General features: G+C 56.9%; 1 protein-coding gene and 1 long non-coding RNA gene across 12 annotated transcripts in view; one reads left to right on the top strand and one right to left on the bottom strand.

Moving 5' to 3' along the window:
- Positions 1-568: 568 nt before the first annotated feature.
- Positions 569-18251, bottom strand: part of CFAP46 (cilia and flagella associated protein 46) — a 112669-nt gene continuing 94986 nt past the window's right edge. For 5 of the 11 annotated variants that reach the window (XM_058435866.1, XM_058435869.1, XM_058435870.1 and 2 more), the window contains 15 exons: positions 16746-16843; positions 16072-16148; positions 15313-15443; positions 14669-14790; positions 14051-14133; positions 13371-13538; positions 6745-6815; positions 6587-6647; positions 6478-6513; positions 6053-6155; positions 4970-5082; positions 3202-3283; positions 2842-3063; positions 2684-2764; positions 569-1209 (listed from right to left, as the gene is read on the bottom strand). In XM_058435866.1, the coding sequence (XP_058291849.1) occupies positions 594-1209; positions 2684-2764; positions 2842-3063; positions 3202-3283; positions 4970-5082; positions 6053-6155; positions 6478-6513; positions 6587-6647; positions 6745-6815; positions 13371-13538; positions 14051-14133; positions 14669-14790; positions 15313-15443; positions 16072-16148; positions 16746-16843 (2064 nt within the window). In that variant the 3' untranslated portion in view covers positions 569-593. Of the gene's footprint in view, positions 1747-2683; positions 2765-2841; positions 3064-3201; positions 3284-4232; positions 4777-4969; positions 5083-6052; positions 6156-6477; positions 6514-6586; positions 6648-6744; positions 6816-13370; positions 13539-14050; positions 14134-14668; positions 14791-15312; positions 15444-16071; positions 16149-16745; positions 16844-18251 lie in introns of those variants that run through there. The other 6 variants (XM_058435871.1, XM_058435872.1, XM_058435876.1 and 3 more) reach the window with 5 other exon arrangements.
- Positions 10269-13553, top strand: LOC131383011 (uncharacterized). Its single transcript, XR_009212663.1, has 3 exons — positions 10269-12451; positions 13011-13202; positions 13350-13553. It is a non-coding gene; the product is annotated as an uncharacterized LOC131383011 (long non-coding RNA).

Genomic DNA, 18251 nt, shown 5'->3' with positions numbered 1-18251 from the left:
GTATGGCTGGAGGGCGTGTCCCCAGAAGGCTCTGCAGGCCCCACGGTCCTGCCACGGTCCTCCCACGGTCCTGCCACGGTCCTCCCACGGTCCTGCCACGGTCCTCCCACAGTCCTCCCACGGTCCTCCCACAGTCCTCCCACGGTCCTCCCACAGTCCTCCCACGGACCAATACGCCCTTCGACCCCCCCAGCCCCCACCCATCTGGCCGAGTTGGGAGAGAAACATCCAGAAGTTCAGAAAGGCCATCTGGAAGGCACGTCTCTTCCCCCAGGGGCGCCTGGATGCAGCAGCCCACCAGGAGTGTTCACGGAAGAAAAGCATCACTTCACGAGAAGCTCCACGTGGTGCCTGAGGCACAGACTCTGCCGCCCATGAGCCTCCTTGTTCTGGAAGGTTCCTTCTGAGGGGCCCTGCACGTGTGCAGGGGATGTGGCCTGCACCAGTGTGAGCCCCACCCCCATCCCCACGGTGGAAAGCTGCTGGGTTCAGGGGCGCATTTCTTGTGGGCCAGCATCCCAGAAGCCCTCACACAGAGCCTTGAGTCACAGAATCCACACACAGAGACTGGCTTCTGCTGTTTACCAGAACACTCAAATCAAAAACAGCCTCACGGTCCGAACAGTGCTAAGCAACTCAGCACCAGTGCCTGGTGTGGCGCTGAGAAGCTCTGTCTGCTGGGGCTCCGAGCCGTGCGCCGCGCACCTGGAGGCCCTGCCGGGGGTGCCTCTCCCCAGGGAAAGGCAGTTTTGCCACCAGCAGAAACAAGCCCGCCTGCTGTGGGAGCCTGCTGACGGGAGGCCGCCCTTGTCCTGGCCCCAGGAAGAGACGCAGCTCCAGCCCCGACGCAGACCCCATGGCGCACACAGGCAGGCAGAGCTCCAGGTCCAGGCGGCTGCCTGGCGGGAAGTCACTGGGGGAGGGTCTCTGGCTGAGGCTGCACCAAGGGCTGGGGAGAGGCCCAGGAAGGGGAGAGAGAGCTGGGAGCTGGGGATGGGAGCCGGGAGGTGGGGATGGGTTGGCAGAGGGGCAGAGCCAAGGGCAGAGGCAAGTGCTGGGGCCGCAGCAGCTGACGGGAGGCAGGTCCAGGCCTGCACTACCCGATGGCTTGGTGCGGCAGCCCATACAGGACCAAGTTGAGCGTGGTGGGAAGGAGCTCGGAGCTTTGGAGCAGCAGTAGCTTGTCCTTCAAGGTCTGAGAAGCCTCGTCTGTGGAGAAAGGGGCGGGAGCTATGAACCCCAAGTCCCCGCAGGACGTCCAGCCCGGCGAGGGCCAGGGCACAGGGGCAGGAAGTGGCGGCTGCTCTGACTGAGGGCGCTGTGGGGAGCACACTGCCATTCGCCAGGCCTCCCAGGGCGGCCCCGCCACCCGCACCCCTCCCGCACTGACGTGTCCAGGCCCGCACAGCCGGGTGACAGCACCAGGACTGGACCCCCTGATCCGAAGCCCACCGTCCCCCTCTACCCCTCGGCCAGGGGAGCTGCTCTGCTGGGGGGCGCCCGTCTAGGGTGTGGCTGCGGCCTTAGCAGGGCTGCCTTGCAGGAAGCAGCGGCCTCTGCCCCTTTTGAACAGTGTGAGTCACCCGGGCTCATGCCTCCATTGCAGGGACCAGAACTTGAAGGTCATCGCTGAGCAGCAGCAGCGGAACAGCCGGCCTGGCTCTGCCCTTCCCCAATTCCCCTGCAGAGCGTCATGTGGGCCCCACACCGGCCACACCATGGCAGCATCCGTGTCTGCGCCCTGCTCTGCATTTGCGGGGATGAGTGAGTGTGGGTTCCGGTCGCCTTCTTCCTGCCCCTCGCTCCCTCTCTCCCCCAACAAGCAGGGATCCTTGGGCCTGGTATCCCCAGACCGTGGACCACGTGCTCTTTACACAATAAGCTCCTGGTGACCAGTGAATACTGAAGGCCTCTGGGGGAAGTCTTCTTAGTCAGGGCAGACCACCCCTTCCGTGCACTGCTGAGTGCCTCAACTCAGGGTCCCGGGAAGCTCCTTTGTGGCTCTTCCCGCCTCACCGTGGCAGGAGGGTTTTGCTGACTCTGAAGGACGGCTGGGTGGGGTTCCGCCTGTCCGTGTTTGAGAACAGACCATGTCCCATGCCCCTTCCCGACTTTTCCCCTGTGAGGCCGAGAGAGGGGCGGACGCTGGGTGCGATGTGACAGGCAGGCTGCTCTCCAGGATGCCAATGGGACACACCCCTCAACCCACGCATTCCTCTTCCTGGGCCGGGACGCCTGGTCATATCAGGGGCCGTCGGGCACTGTGGTGCAGGCTGTCGGCCCCCTAGGAGTCCTTGCTTGGGGAGACGGCCAGGCACAGCTGCCACCTGGATTTCCCACTGGTTCCCAGACAGCCCCTGGGCTTGTGGGGATTGTGTGACTGGAGCTGTCAATGAGGAACCGTGATGCTTTCCCTCTGGGTTCTGGAGCCACGTGGCACTGTGGGCCATCACTGCCGAGGGTCGTGCCACGGTGGGGGGCTGGGGCGGTATAGAGACGCAGGCAGCTTCCAGGCAAGAACAAGCCCTCCCTCTTTCCGGCTCCTAGTTAATGTCTGGAGTCCCAGTTCCCCACGGAGAAGTGGAGACACCTGTCCCTGCAGGGCTCTGGGGTGCACGTGCCCCACAGGCAGCAGCTGCAGAGGGTGCTGAAGGCCGCGGGGTGCAGACCGCCCCTCCCTTACCTTGGTTCACTGCCTCGTCGCCACTCATCTTCTGAAGGAGACGCACCGTTTCTCCAACCGGCTTCCCAACGGCCAACAGATCTAGGGGAGAAGCGTCCCCTCAGACGGGCATGGACACCCTGGCAGCCTTGCTGAAGGGATGCCAGGGGCCCACGCACTTTCCCATAAGACGCTGGCCCGCAGTGCGTTGTCCTGCAGCAGTGTCGGCCACTGGTTTGCCAGGATGCTCTTGACGCCCACCAGGCTGAGCAGGATGGCTGCCTCGACGGGCTCCTCCAGGGACAGCTGTGAGGCGCTGTGGGGACACGGCTCCCGTGGGCTGGTGCCAGGGGCCCAGCTGAGCCGCCCCCTCCCCATGCATAGCCACACCTCGCCAACTGCTGGAACACATGTGCGCCCCGACAGCTCTCACCGTTCTTGAAACCTGACCCCAGGTCCCTGCTCCCTCATGGGTCCCACGCCCGTCTGACCTCTCCATCCTCAGCACCCCCGCCCACCCGCTCCGGGCAGCCAGGCACCTCCTGTGCTCCACGCTCTCCATGTGCCGCTTCAAGCTCTGGTAGGACCGCGCCAGGTCCAGCAGGACTGCCACCTGGCACTCTGCCGGGACGGGAAGGGCAGCTCAGCAGCCTTGGCCCCACATGGGGAGTGGGGGTGGGGTGTGGGTGGGGGGGGGGCCTGTGCCCCCAGGGCGTGGCAGGGCATGGCACGTTGGCCCCTCAGCCCCAGGCTCCAACCTCATGACCGTCAGGGTCTTTCCAGGGACCCCCCTGGCCACAGTGGACCTCGCCAGCCTCAGGAGCCCAGACCCTTCACAGCCTCCTCCAGGCGACTGTGCCGGGCAACAGGAAGTGGTGGGAAGCCCACCTGGGCTCCCCCAGCTTCCTCTGCCCTGGAGGGCATCTCGGCGCCCCCACCATGCCTGGACGCCCTGGCACCCCACATGAATGAGGTGTATGAGATGGAGCCCTCCTCGAGGACGGAGGGACAGGCTGCTGGCCTGGGGCCTCCACGGAAGCGGGACCCGGAGCCAGCGCAACCCTGGGCGTGCCTGCTGCGAGCCCCATGAATGCCGGGAGATGGCTGCCCACTTCCACTCGCAACCTGGCCGTTCCCACAGACAGGCCGTCCAGCTGCGTGAGGCCGAGGCTGCTGCGGAGTTGGGGGAGCCCTGGCGAGGGCTATTCTTCTTTACTTACTGCCTCAGTTGGAATTAAACTTTCAAAGAGGCCCATTTCTAACTCCACCTGGGATGTGCTTCCGGCACCTCTGAGGGCCAAGGTCCAGGCTTCAGAGCAGAGTGGGGGTCCTGCTTGGCCCCACCCAAGTGCAGGCCCTGGGTGCCAGGTGCCACGGGACAAGTGTCCACACACCTGCTCCGCTCCATCAGCAGGGCCCACGCCCCTCATGGGGGGCACAGCGCTTCCCGGGTCCCTGAAAGGCTCCCGTCAACCCCACACAGTGGGGCCATCAGCAGCCCCATCAGAGAAGGTCACGGCAAGTAGGCTGGCCCTGCACAGGGGGCGTCCTGGTGGGGCTGCAGCCACAGGAGTTGAGTCAGAGGGGTGGCCTTGGCACAGGGCTGAGCCACACCTGCCTCCTGACTGCTCGCTCTGCAGTGTCTGAGTGGCTGTGCCTGCCGTCTCCGTCAGCGCTACCCTTGGGCCGTGGCGCGTGACGGGGTCATGTGCCCTTATGCATGTGCTGTGCTCACACCACGCCCCCAGCCTGCCCTGCCATCCCCACCTCCTGCCAAAAGCCCCCCCTGTGCTGGAGCTGGCTGGGGTGTCACTGTGCCAGGCACGGCAGGACCACACCTGGCAGCCCCTCCACGGCTGGTGGACAGCGAAGGGGAAGGCAAGGTCCCAAGTGCCCACAATTAGACTAGAGGGGCCCTGAGGGAGGGGCCATGACCAGCACGGTCCTGAATGGCCCACCCCAGCCTTCCTGACTCCTGGCCTGCCAGGTCTGAAAAGCTGGGCTGGGCAGAGTGGGGGCACTCAGAAATGAAGGGCGGGAGGGCCAGAAGCCCCTGTGGCTGCCATGTCTCTGTGGGCCAGGCAGGGGGTGCAGGGTGGCCAGAGGTCGTCCACCTGCAGACAGGAGGGGGCTGCGGTCACAGAGGGTGGGGGCAGGAGGGGGCTGCGGTCACAGGGGGTGGGGGCAGGAGGGGGCTGCGGTCACAGGGGGTGGGGGCAGCACCAGCAGGCGACAGTGGCCCTGCTCTGCCCTCAGGTGGATTTGTCCTGTGCCCGCGGGGGAGGGGGTGCCGAGAGGACCCCTCACCTTGCAAGTTCATGGCGACCAATCTCTCCACTAATATATGGGACAGGAAGCTCTCCATTCCATAGAAGAAGAAGCCGCTGCAGCTGCCCAGGGCCTGCTCCCACTGGGCCTGGCTGCGGAGAGAGGACAGTGCTGGCCAACGGTGCCCATGCGCCTGCACCAGACCCCACCGTGCGTTCTTAAAGCACGCCACATCCTGCGTGGTCCACGCCTGTCCCATTTGTGCGTTAAACTGAACTTTCTTTCATGTTCCTAATGCCCAGGCCTCCCTCCTTTGTGCTCTGATCACAGGGATCACAAGGAGCCGAGTCAAGGGGACCCCCGGTGAGCACGGACTTCAACGCTGGCATGAACACCCCCTACTCGGGCAGGGCTGGCTGCGGGAAACGCTAGGAGGGGCTTTCCCGACGGCCCAGCACATGGAGGTCAAGGCACCCCCAGTACTCCAGGCATGGGAGACAGTGACCAGACCAGGGTTCCCTCCTTCCATACAGGACCCCAGCCCTGCCCCTGCAGTGCCACCCTCTGCACACACCTGCTTCTGCACACACCTGCCCCTGCACACACCTGCCCCTGCAGCCCCACCCCTGCACACACCTGCCCCTGCACACACATGCCCCTGCACACACCTGCCCCTGCTGCCCCGCCCCTGGCATGGAGCCTGTGACATGGAATGACCCTTCCCACCCGTGGTGCTCTCTCCCTGGTTGCTCTGGTTCCCTGCTGGCTGCTTCTGAACACCTCTGGACCACGGAACCCCGAGGGCATCTGGGGGGCAGAGTCTGCGGGTGGTCTCTGGAGGGGGCTGCAGTGCTGGTGGTGAAGAGGCAGCCCCTGCTGCTGGACCCTGCGCTATCGGTGACCCTGGGGGCCCCAGGTCGCCATCTGTAAGGCGGGATAATAGTGCCCCTCGCCCAGTCTCTGTGAGGATTCAAGGAGCTGGGTCTGTCTCAGCATCGCATGCTGTACGTGGCGGCACTTGCAGGGCAGACCCAGGGAGCCGCAGGTGGGGGGCAGTGGCGCCCCGCTGGACCTCCAAGACCTGCCACACTGCAAACGGCTCCTGGGAGCCCAGATCCGAACCTGGGAAAGTGCTTGCTTCCCAGATGTCCCGCCCATCGCGATGTGAACGTGTCTTGGAATCTTTCCAAAATGTCTTGGGTGATGGAGACAGGAGTCAGCATTTCTGCAAGGAGAGCGGGGTGGATACAGACCACGGTGTTTCATCAGACACAGGTGTGCAGGGCCGGGGTCCCTGGGGAGGAGTCACAGTGAATGCAGGCGCATATGTCAGTGCCCTGCCATGCCCTGGTGGGGTGATGGTAGAACCAGGCTAGCCAGAGAGAAAACCTCAACAAATTAAAATATTTAAAGCCAAAACGGGGCAAGCACACATGCAGATTTTGGAGCCTCGAGGAGTGGGGCACCAGTTGCTGCCCACAACTGCAGGACGGCAGGAGGCCTGAGGCTGGCGTGTGCCTGAACGGGGAGCCCTGTGCAGCACCCACCTGGGCCCTGAGCCTCCTCGTATGGGTCCACGATGACTGGGTCCCGGTCAAGGAGAAACGGGAGCACAGGGCGGGGTCTGGGGCCCCCCCGGGGCCCATCAAAGGATACACTTGAAGTTGTCCGAGTCAACTATGACGCAGTCAGGGGGGATGGTCCGGGGGACACTGCCCTGCAACCACAGACCAGGGTCAGCAGGTGCAGGGGCCAGGAGCGTGACCTCCCGCTGTGCCCACCAGCCCGATCCCCCACCACAGGCCCCCACCCACCTTCTTGCCCTTCTTTGCTAGGCTTCTCTTTTTGGGGTCTCTGCTTCTCCCCTCCTTTTTCACGCCACCTTCTGTTGAAGACAAGAAAGAGGCAGGGATGTTTGGCAGCAGCTCGAGGCAGCCCTCCGGCCACACTGTCGGTTAATCTCATGTTATGCAAATTTCACTTCAATGAAAAAAAAACAAGTTGTGAGAACAAGCGGTTTTAATTTTTGTAAAGGTGACATGGCAATAACTTCTGAAATGCAAAGGTTCACAGGGTTGGGGAAAGTCCTCAAGAAAGAACCACTCTCCAAAGGCTCCAAGGCCCACCTGGCTGACCATTCACACACCCCACTGGGTACTCACCAGTGTGCCTGCCGTGCCCGGGCCCCTTGCTGGTTCCAGGGCCTTCTGTAAAGGGATTTACAACCTGCCCCTTTTGACATGGACACTTTCTTTTGCAGGCTCTGAGTAGACAGTCATGTGCCTGGGAAGGATGGACACTTCCCTCCTGTTTCTGCCCCCGACTTTTCTTTTCTTTCTGTGTGCCTATGCTGGGGCCGCCAGCAGACAGCGGAATGGACGCATGGATGGGGCCCACTGCCTGACGCCCTTCAAAGAGGCTGCTTCTGAGGGATCCCCGTTAAGAAGGAGGCTGTCTCTAGCTTTTGATGGATTTCTTTATCAGGATGTGGCATTGTGTTTGGTTCCTGGCTCACAAAGTAAATGTGTGCATTTTATCAAATGCTTTTACCCTGCGCTGACTGAAACGCTCACACCACTGTTCCTCTAGGACATCTGTAGCGTTTTAAGGTTAAACTGGAGCCGGGCACAGTGGCTCACGCCTGTAATCCCAGTGTTTTGGGAGGCCGAGGTGGGAGGGTCGCTTGAGCCCAGGAGGTGGAGGCTGCAGTGAGCTGTGATTGTGCCACTGCACTCCAGCCTGGGTGACAGAGCGAGACCCCGTCAGGAAGTGGGAAGGGAAGAGAAAAGGCTGAACTGAGTGATGACAGCTTATCTTTTTATGTATTTGTTGTGCTGTTCTGGAGCAGTCTGGGAGCAGTTAGGCTGGCCTAGGGAAGGATGGGAGGAGCTGTCTACTTTTCTATTACTGAGGAGATTTATCTAACACTGATATGATCTGTTTCTTGACAGTCTGGCAGGATTCCGTGAAAACATGGAAAAATGGATATATTTTTGTGGGAAGACTTCAATCCATCAATGTCCTTTTTTACTGGTTATGAGACTACTCAGGTTTGCTTTCTTCCTGGCATCTGAAAGTGTTTTCTCCTAGTGTTTGGTCCTTGCTGCCCAGGGGTTTTGCTATGTTGATTCAAAGTTGCTCAGAGACTTCCGTGTTCTCTATCGCCGCTGGTGCATCGTTAGCGCTGTCCCTTTCCGTTTCTGGCGTTCTCGGTTGCTCTTCTCTGTGGCAGCTCTGTTTCCTTGGCGTCTTCTTGGGCACTTTCTGCATGTGCTCCTCTGCTCACCTTGGGATCATTCTGCCTCCTTGCTCTGACTTCCTTTTGTTTTGAGACGGAGTCTTGCTGTCGCCCAGGCTGGAGTGCAGTGGTGCGATCTTGGCTCACTGCAAGCTCCGCCTCCCGGGTTCACGCCATTCTCCTGCCTCAGCCTCTCCGAGTAGCTGGGACTACAGGCGCCCGCCACCGCGCCCGGCTAATTTTTTGTATTTTTAGTAGAGACGGGGTTTCACCGTGTTAGCCGGGATGGTCTCGATCTCCTGACCTCGTGATCCGCCCGCCTCAGCCTCCCAAAGTGCTGGGATTACAGGCGTGAGCCACCGCGCCCGGCCTCAAATCTTTTATAGGGTTGCTTCTTTCTTATTATTCAGTTTTGAGAATTCTTTATACAGTCTAAATTTGTTACTGTTATCAGATTCTTCCAGTCTTGGCATAACTTCTCGTTTTCTTAACAATATCTTTCAAAGAGTGGAAATTCTTAAATTTGCTGACGGTCATAAAGATTTTCGTCAGTGTTTTCTGCTAGAAATGTGAGGGTCTTTGGTCTCGGATCCATTTCGAGCTGATTTTCCTGCGTGGTGTGTGGCCTCGTTTTTGTTGTGTTTTGTTCTGCACGTGGACATCCAGGGACTGCAGCCACTCGTGGAGGTGCCGCACCTTCCTCCGCTCGGCGTCCTCGTCCCTTCGCCAGCCACCACCCAGCTGTGCACCTGTGGCGCACTTCTGGTTCCCCGCCCCGTCCCACGGGTCTACACGGCTACCGTCATGCCTGCGCTCCACTGTGTCAACACTGCACCCTTGTGACGGGGTCCTGACATCAGGTGGTGTGTGCCCTCCTGTTTTGGCTATTATAGGGGTCCCTTACGTTTTATATAACTTTTAGAATAAGCTTGTTAATTTCTACAAAAAAAAAAAAAAAAAAAAGGCCTGTGGAGATCTTGACTAGAATTGTGTGGAATCTATAGATCACTTTAGGGCAAGCTGACACCTTGGCAATATTGGGCCTTCTCATCTAAGAGCGTGATGTTTCTCTCCATTTGTTTAGTTCTTTAATCTCTCTCAGCAATGTTTTATAGGATGAGCGTACAAAGTCTTGCACCTTTTGTCAAATTTATCCCTAATCATTTCCTGGCTTGGAAGCTATTGTCAATGGTAGTGTTTTAAGTTTTAATTTCTGATAGTTAGATATATAGAAATGCAATTGGTTTTTGTACCTTGACTTTTGTATCCTTCAACCTTGCCAAAATCACTCACTAGTTAGAGTAGCTTTTTCTGTAGATTAGACGACATTTTCTACATAGATGATGAGACTACCTGCAGAGAAAGGCCACCGAGAGGCTGTTCCTGTTTTCCTCCTGCCTCTCGACTCCGGCCAGGATCTCCGGCATGGTGCTGACACTGCAGCGAGCGGCCCTGCCTGGCTGCTGGTCTTGGGGGATGGCCTCAGCCTCCTGCCAACCTGCGACGCTCAGGGGCAGGTGTTCTGCAGATGTCCTTTGCCAGCTGGAGGAAGCTGCCTTCCCCTCCTCATTTTCTGAGAGTTTGTATTCGGAATGGATGTTGGGTTTTGTCAAATGCTTTTCTGCATCTACTGCAATCATCAGAGAGTCTTTATTTTTTAGCTTATGAATATGGTGAATTACATTGGCTGATTTTTCAAATATTAAATTACCCTTGTATTCCTGGGTTAAAACCCACTTGGACGTAATATAAATCCTCATAACATATTGTTTTGCTCCATTTCCTAACATTTTGTTAAGAATGTTATTAGCGTCTATAGCCATGAGGCATATTGGCCATTTTTTAAAATCTCCTAATGTCTTTTTCTGGGTTTGGTATTGGATAATGCCAGCCTCAGAAGATCAGCTGGGAAGTAGAGTCTCCTCTTTCATCGCTGTGGGAGGGTGTGTGTAGAAACCCTCTGGGTGTAGAGGTATCTTCTTTTCTTTTCCTTTTTTTTTTTTTTTTTTTGAGATGGAGTCTCGCTCTGTCACCCAGGCTGGAGTACGGTGGCGCAATCTCAGCTCACTGCAACCTCTACCTCCCGGTTCAAGTGATTCTCCTGTCTTAGCCTCCTGAGTAGCTGGGATTACAGGCACACGCCACCACACCCAGCTAATTTTTGTGTTTTTAGTAAAGATGGGGTTTCACCATCTTGGCCAGGCTGGCCTTGATCTCCTGACCTCGTGATCCACCCGCCTCGGCCTCCCAAAGTGCTGGGATTACAGGCGTGAGCCACCGCGCCCGGCCAAGGTTTTTTCTTTGTGGGAAGATTTTAAACTAAACATTCTATTACTTTAATAGATACAGGCCTATCCAGGTCATCCCTTTCTTCTTGAGTGAGTTTGGAAGTTTGGGTCTTACGAGGAACTTGTCCATTTCATCTAAGTTGTTAAATTTATTGGCCCAGCATCATTCATTATTTACTTTTTATCCTCTCTTGACTCTGTAGTGATGCTGCCTCTATCATTTTTGATATTGATAATTTTGTGTCTTTTTCCTGATCAGCCTGACCTGACTAGAGGTGTATTAATTTTATTGATTTTTCTCAAAGAACTTGCTTTTGGTTTGTGTTTCTGTTTCCTGTGTCATAGATTTCCGTTCTTATTTCCATCATCCTTGATCATGCTTGTGTTAAATTTGCTTTTTCTAATTTTTGAAGATAGAAATAGCGGTCATTGCTTTGCAGCCTTTTTTCTTTCCTAACATACATGCTTAGTTCCATAAATTCCTTCTTGCGCTTCAGCAGCATCCACAAATAATGATAAATTGTGTTTTTGTCTTCATTCACATCACAATATTTTCTAAATTCCCCTTTTAATTTCTTCTTTTATCCGTGGGCATTTAAGAAGCATATTTAGTTTCCAAGTAACTGGGGTTTTCCAGGCATGCTTTCTGTTATTAAGTTCTAATTTAACTCCACTGTGGTCAGAGAACCTACTGTGGGTAATTTAGACCCTTTCATATTTTTTAGGCTTGTTTTATGGCTCAGCTTAGGGTATATCTTGTCGAATGTTCTGTGTGTGTGTGAAAAAGTGTACATTCTTCTGCCGTGGGGGGAATGTTACATCAATGTCTGTTAGATGAAGCTGGCTGGTATGTTTAATCCTCCACACCCTACTGATTTGATGCATATTTGTTCCATCACTGTTGAGAAAGGGATGTTGACGTCTCCAGCCATCCCTGGGTACGTCTTGATTGTTCTGTGGCTCCGTGGGTTTTGTCTCATGTATTTTGCAGCGATGTTAATCGATGTACAGACACTGAGGTTTCACACCCTCTTCATGAATTAGCCTCGTCCTCTTTACGGAATGGCCCGCTGTAGCTCTGGTCATGTTCCCAGGATGAACTCCGCCTTTTTCTAATTTAATCTCACCATGCCAACATTCTTTGGATACTAAGAGATAAGGTTTTTCCATCCTTTCTTTCTAACTTACCATTTTCTTTTTATTTAAAGTGGGTTTCTTAGAGGAAGCATATTTTGAACGCTGAATTTTCATTTAATCAGATGATCTTTTTCTTTTAGTTGGGGGTGTTTAGACACTTAATGTGATGATGGATATGGTTGGGTTGAAATATACTACTATCTTGCTATTCGTTTTTTATTTTTCCTATCTGTTCTCTGTTCCTTTTTTCTGTGTTTTTTTGGATGAAGGGTGTGTTTATGATTCCATTTCATCTTCTTCATTATGTGTTTGCTATAAACTCTGTGGGTTGTTTTTCTTGTTGTTTTGTTTTTATTGATTACTTGAGGATGTACAGTTTATAACTTTATCACTCTATCTTCAAGTAATATTATACACTTTCTCCAGAGGATGGAGCCTTTAGATACTTTGCTTCCATTCCCTCCCCCTCATCTTTTGTGCTGTCGTCGTTCATCCCACATTTATGTTATAAAACCCCGTACCATTATTATTTTCTTTTGCTCTAAGCTTTTTGCTCAAAAATATTTTAAAGAGATTTTGAAAATAAAGGAGTTTTAAGTGTTTATCTGTGTTTTCACTATTTTCAGAGCTGTCTCTTTCCCTGGCCTCGCACACAGGCGGTGGCCGTCTTCCTGCCGAGGGCTCTGCAGATCTCGGAGTGGCCGTTCCTTGCAGCTCTCTCCTTCCGGGTGTCCCGCCCTGCATGTTGTAGCTGTCAGCTTCCCAGACTCCAAACTGCCTGTCCTCAACTTGGGGAGACCCCTGGGCTCTTCCTGCCCACCCCCCCAACAATGCTGTGGCCTGGAAAGTCCCCAGAGAGTAAGAGCTGGGTGGGCCGTGGCGCTCGCCAGCCAACCCCCTTCAAGGACCCCCGTCCTGCTCGGACTGCCCGTCAATGTTTGAAAACCCTCATTTCACGTGTTTCTCTGGTTTTTATTAGTCTCAGCTGGAAGGACAAATCTCGTCCTTGTTACTTCATCTGAGATGGAAGCTAAAGTCCAATCTATTTATTTTTAATTTGATATCGAAGTGCAGAAAACTGCACACACCACAAGTGTAGGGCTTGGGGAAGTTTCACAACCTGGGCACATCTGCACAGCCAGCACTCAGTCAAGAATGTCATCACCCCCGAATCCCAGCCGAGGTCAGGGCCTTCCACGCTCTCCCCCATGCTTTTCACCGTCTGAGTGACTAACGGAGAGGCTGGCTGTTTACTACACATCTGGTCCCCTCCTTTGAAACAGATATTTGTGGGGGCAAGAGCAGCGTTAAGTTCATCTTCCCTGTGTGTTTAGCACCAGGATACTGGCACATAGCAGGTATTTTATAAATAGTTTTGAGTATTTATATATATACATATATATTTTATTTTTGACAGGGTCTCACTCTGTTGCCCAGGCTGGAGTGCAGTGGCGCCATCTCAGCTCCCCAAAGCCTCAGTCTCCCAGGCTCAAACCATCCTCCCATCTCCCAGCCTCCTGAGTAGCCGGGACCACAGGTGCACGCCACCATGCCCGGCTCATTTTAAAATTTCTTGTAGAGATGCACTCTCACCATGTTGCCCAGGCTGGTGAGTATTTATATCCTATAAATATCTTTGAATGAATAAATGCCTAGAAAAATGTTGCAACATATGATGATTTTTTTTGATAGGAGCTAACATTGTTTCATCTGAAAAAATAATTTAAATATTTCCATTTTAAAATTGCACATTAAGGTGGCTGAGGGCAGCTCCTACCTGTCTCTTCTCTATGGAGGCGATTCCACAGCATTTGAAGAGAAAATTCTCGTGACACAGAGGAAATTGTCCCTTCATCGAACACAGAGAGACCTTCCAGTGGCAGCTCCAGGAGATGTCTGTCTGCGACCAGGACTATCTTATCCGCAACCTCGGGCTGGACTGTGTGTGGGAAACAGCAGGGCAGGGAGATCAGCTCCTGAAGACGGGACCCTTCCCACAGGGCCGCAGGCTCCGTCTTCTGACTTGGCTGCTGGGCGCTGGGAAAGGCTGGCAGCCCGCCTTGACTCCATGCCAACTCCTCCTCCAGATGCCCCAGAACGGGGCGAGGAACAGCCTCCCATCACGCCTGTCCCTCCACACGATCCTTTTTGTTAGCAGGCACGTGTGGTGTGGCGGGGCTGACAATCCACCCATGCGAGGGTGGCTGCTGGGTTCCGTGCTGCCCTCAGGAGGCTTGGCACAGAGCCTCCTAGCCGGAGGGCTGGTCCGTGGCTGTGCACAGAACCTTCCGGGGACCCCATGCGCAGGGAGGCCTTGGGGGGAGGGGCTGCAGGCCTTGTGGGACTCCTGGGTTCCTGACCCCCCTTGGCGTTCCAGGATGGGTGGGTGGATCCCAACCCCACCTCTTCTGGCGGGACAAGCTCCCCAGGCTGAGTGGCCACGCCCGCCCCACTCACTGTGTTGTCCTGTGGACATTTTCCCCTCCTTGTCTTTGCCCTTCGACTTCCCTGAATCGGCAACAACCGCAGGTGTCTGCACTCTGAAAGTCAGGTTATATATTCGGGTTTAAGAAACAGACAGAGAAAACAAACGCTTGGAATATAGGCGACACCTGCTCAGCCTGTTTCACTCTAAGGCAGCAGCACCACGAATCCCCACGCTCACTTCTGGGGCTGGTCCCACTGAGGTGGGGCTGGGATGAGCCACAGGATTTCGGGATCATCTCTGATCCACCAGCCAAGCTAAACGGTGCCAGGTGTCTGTCCCCTCTGCCTCCCTTCCCACCCCAAATCAAAGGAGCCCGGGCGGCCCCTCGGAGGTGCTTGCCCTCCGACCCCACGCTTGGGCCAGGGGCTGGAGGGGCCGTGGGCAGTGGGCAGTGGGCAGTACTCCTCCAGGCAGGAATGGAGGCAGAACCAAGAAGAACTGCTTCCTGGGAGCAGGCGGGTGGCGCCGAGTCCTGAACAAAGGCGTCCGAGAAGGCACAGCAAGCACACGTGGTTGGCCACGGCACTGGACACACGTGTCCATGTGTGAGCATGGTCGGGAGCCGGCCTCAATGTCATCCCCGGTACCTGGCCTCGGAGAGGCTGAGCAGGGGGAAAAGCGGCTGCAGAAGCTCCTCCAGGGTCCCCAGGACGCTGCTGAGCCTCTGCACAGGGTGCTCCTTCTCCTCCACCTGCAGGCCTTCTGGCTCCTACTCAATCCAAACAAGAGGCCCCCGTAGCAAACAGGGTGCATGGCCCAGACCCCGCGAGGGCCAGGCCCCTGCGGAAAGGCCGAGCTCCTGCCCCTTCTGCGAACAGCATGGTGGACAAGGACGCCTGGCTCGGCAACAAGGGCCCCGCAGCACCCGGCCCATCCTCTGGAGGGTCACCCTGAGACCCCAGCCCCCACCCATCTCCTCTGCCCACACCACGGAGGGTCCTGCCTCCGTGACCCTGAGCCGGGCCCAGGTGACCCTGAGCTCTGTGGAGCAGAGTGGGCCGGGCCCCTCCTCTTTCTCTGCGCTTCAGGGATCAGACATGGCCAAGGAGCCCAAGGAGCGAGTTCTCCCCCCCCATGGAGCTTGGCCTGGGAGTTGGGCAGTGCCCGGGTATCGGGATGGCCCAAGCCCTTCGGCAGCCTGGCCTAGCGCCCCGCCCCTCCCCCCACCTCGCCGGGGTCCTGGCTCTCAGGGGCGGGGAGCAGAGGGTCCCAGCAGCCTGCAGGGCCTCACCGAGCCTGTGTTCAGGGCCATGTCCTCGCTGTACACCTGGGCCTGGGTCTGCTTCCGGAACTGCTGGGCACAGGCCAGCAGGTGGGAGAAGGCAGTGGGACTCAGGGCCAGACGCATCACCTTGCAAGAGTCTGCGGGGACACGGACACACCCTCTGTGGCTGCCCAGGGCTGAGGATGGCAGCTGGACCGTGCGTGGTGAGCACTGGGAAAAGGACTGCTGTCCCTCAGGAAAGGCTGCATGGATGGAAGTCCCTTCCTCCATGTGGGGTCCCCCTGGTCCCATGCCGTGGAGGGGCCGCCACATCATCGCACAGCCAGCGGATGGGCCTCCTGGGCCCCAGGGAAGCACACGCCCCATCTACACCTGTTTCCAGAATGTCACAGGCACTACAGACCCCTCCATCCCTGTGGGTGGAGGGCTGGGAGAGGCCACACCCCCGGGACCCCAGCAGCTCCCTGGTGGGCCTTCAGCTTCTGGAAGGAAAGCGCCCGCGGTGCAGGGAGCCTGAGGCACAGTGGGCATCAGCTCTGCTCCTGCCCCCGCTCCCTTCCCCCCACCGCTCCCCTCCCCCCCTGCTCCCCTCCCCCACTCCTGCCCCTGCTCCCCTCCCCCTCTCGCCCCTGCTCCCCCCGACCTGCTCCCCCTCCCCCTCCGCCTCTCCCCTCACCCTGCCCACACAGCCCTGCTCACCTCCCCACTCTCGCCCCTGATCGGCCTGCCCTGCTCCCCCTCCCCCTCCCCTGCAGCCCTGCTCACCTCCCACCGCCTGCACCTTTCCTTTGGCTGCAGTAATGAACTTGGGTTTCTCGTAGGCAGCGCCGTACAGACGAGACCTGCCGGCAAGACACGGGCCAGGGTCGCAGGTAAGCCATGAAGGAAACACACCTCACAGCCCAGCTTCAGTGACCTCAGAGGAGCCCAGTGAGACCAACTCTGCAGACCACGCACCCCCAGCAGGGCACTCCCCGTGTGCGCCTCCAGGGGCACTGCTGGGTGTGCATGGCCGGTCAGGGTGTGGACTGAGAACAGGCTGGGTCATGCACCGGGCACTTGGGCACGGCCAGTGAGTTCTGTGGTCACTGCCAGAGGCACCGCCGGCTGGCTCCAGGCCAGTGGGAGCTGGAGAGGACAGCTGTCCTGCTCTCGGCCCCACCGTAACAGTGACCTTCAGGTCCGGACGCCCAGACCAGACACAAAGACCCTGTACGGGAGACAGGTCACAGGAGGGAGTGTGCCGTGTCTCTGGACCGCCCCCACCCTTGGGGTACCCGGTGTCTGTCCGGCACCTTCTCAGGACTGGACAGGCGTTTCCCAAGTCCCAGGCCTCCCTGGGGTGGGGCTGAGGTGTGGGCAGCCCACGGCTGGGTCTCTGCCTCCCTGAGGCCTCTCAGCAGGCTGGGGGTGGCCTCAACAGGAAGGAGCGGCTTTACCTGTCCCCTGAGAGGTGCAGAAAGAGGATGCAAAAGGTAGGAGGCATCTCATTCAAGAGGTTAAAATGTTGTTCAGTGACACAGAGATTTTGCCAAGCCTGTGTGGTGAAAAACGGCTATCAGTGGATGCATTTAGGACACAGGGACGTCGCTGTGCTGTTCCCCTCATTTCCAGGAGACCTCGCGGCAAAGCCATGGCGGGGGCTTTGTGCCCTTCCTGCCCCAGGCCGGGGCCCTTGGGGTGGGGGGGCCCTGCTGGGAGTGACTCAGGGCTGCCACCAGGGGGCAGCAGAGGCACACAAGAGTCACTGGCCGCACCAAAATGTCATTTCTCTCCGGTTGTTAATGTTTAGAAACCTGATTTGCATGACGCAAAGTGCATGTTCACCAAACCCAAAATAACAAATGGAAAATTCTCCAGCGGCTCCTCCGTGAGTGGTGCCTTTCCCTCCATCCTTCCTCCTGTGTCCTCCACACCACACATGGAGACATACACGTACAGACACATGGATGCATGCAGACACACACGCGTGCACAGACACACACGCAGACAGGCACGGACACACACAGACACGCACCCGTGCACAGGCACACACACGGAGACATGCACGGACACACAGATGCATGTGTACATGGACCCAGACACACAGACATGCACAGACACAGACACCCACCCGTGCATAGATGTGCTCACGCAGACATGCACAGACACACACATGCACGCGTACACAGATGCACACACGCAGACATACACGGACACACACAGATGAATGCATACACAAACCCAGACACGCAGATATGCACGGACACAGACACGCACCCATGTACAGATGCACACACGCAGACATGCACGGACACAGACACGTACCCATACACAGACGCACTCACGCAGACATGCACGGACACAGAAACGCACCCGTACCCAGACGCACACACGCACGTAGGCATGCACGGACACACACGTGTACACAGCACAGACTCAGAGCCGTGCCCCCATGTTTCCCTGGGGAAGGCCCTCTCTTCCTGGCCTTAGGCCCCTGGGATGCCAGTCGGCTGTGGTCAAGCGGTGCAGGCGGCGGCTCCAGCCCGTCCGCTCCTGTGGACTATGAGTCGGTCTAATACCAGACCCAGCACGCAGTTCGGGCTCCTCACCACCAGTGGCAGGCGGCCACCACAGCCCCTGAGGGCCAGCCAGAGGGCTCCTGGAGGCTTGGGCCTCTCCGCATGGGCAGCTCTCCATCGAGCTGTGAGGCTTGTGGTTCTGAGCCATAGCTTCAAGTTTGCACAAACCAAGCAGTTTTTATAAAACTTATTATCAAAGTAGAATATACAGAAAGCTGTGTGAAAGCCCATGCATGAAAAGCTTGATGGATTTTTGCAGTGGGCACACCTGTGTGGCCAGGCAAAGAGATGGGACATTGCCGGCCACTGGCCCTCGTCCCCACAAGGGGACCACAGCAGATTCTAGCAGCTCAGGTGGGCGTTTCTGCCGGGCCTCTGGCTTGT

This window comes from Hylobates moloch, unplaced genomic scaffold, assembly GCF_009828535.3.
Source record: "Hylobates moloch isolate HMO894 unplaced genomic scaffold, HMol_V3 SCAFFOLD_3, whole genome shotgun sequence".
In the NCBI taxonomy this organism is placed as follows: domain Eukaryota; kingdom Metazoa; phylum Chordata; class Mammalia; order Primates; family Hylobatidae; genus Hylobates; species Hylobates moloch.
The sequence above is the reverse complement of the archived record's forward strand: the minus strand, read 5'-3'. Positions and strand labels throughout refer to the sequence as shown.